Genomic DNA, 632 nt, shown 5'->3' with positions numbered 1-632 from the left:
GGCGGTGGGGGGGGCGGGGGGCAGCGAGATGGAGCCGGGGCCGAACGGGGCAGGAGATGCTCAGAGGAGCATCTGCCACCCCCCACCCTGCTCCAACCTGCCCCACGGTGCCCGTGACGTGGGAGCCTACCTGGCCGGTGGTGAAGGAACGCCCGTAGCCCTGTCCCCGCGGGAGCATTCGCGGTGGCGTGCAGCAGCTGGGACAGTTACAGATATATGAATCAGAATAGTGCCTACTTGCAAACCTAATGAGAGACAGTGGGAATAGAAGGGATCGCACCAAAGGCAACACATTCAAGCAGAGCATTCGGAAACGCAGCTGCAGCGATGCTCCCGCCGGCCGCCACCGCTGTCCCCACTCCTAACTGACCCCAAATGCCATCCTGGGGGGATAGACCTGTCCCCCAGTGGCGGAGGACCACCAGAGGGGTACACAGCGGGGCCAGGGACGAGGAACCAGTCTGTCACCCACCAGGACTGGGTCACATCACAGTCTTCTCCTTTTGTACATGCCTCTCCTCCCCAACCTTTGCTCATAGCTGCAGCAGCAGGTCCCGTCCCCCCCGCAGCCCAGCGCAGCCACGTCCCCCCTGGTGCCCGCCCAGGGCAGCTACAGCTTCCGGGGAGCCCCA

General features: G+C 64.4%; 1 protein-coding gene across 1 annotated transcript in view; it reads right to left on the bottom strand.

Moving 5' to 3' along the window:
- The window catches only part of DLGAP3 (discs, large (Drosophila) homolog-associated protein 3), a 7,850-nt gene that overhangs the window by 4,628 nt on the left and 2,590 nt on the right, over positions 1-632 (bottom strand). The window contains exon 5 of the mRNA XM_009890600.1: positions 52-245. Within this exon, the coding sequence (XP_009888902.1) occupies positions 52-245 (194 nt within the window). The remainder of the gene's footprint in view (positions 1-51; positions 246-632) is intronic.

Source organism: Charadrius vociferus, unplaced genomic scaffold (assembly GCF_000708025.1).
Source record: "Charadrius vociferus isolate BGI_N301 unplaced genomic scaffold, ASM70802v2 scaffold1578, whole genome shotgun sequence".
Taxonomy (NCBI): domain Eukaryota; kingdom Metazoa; phylum Chordata; class Aves; order Charadriiformes; family Charadriidae; genus Charadrius; species Charadrius vociferus.
The sequence above is the reverse complement of the archived record's forward strand: the minus strand, read 5'-3'. Positions and strand labels throughout refer to the sequence as shown.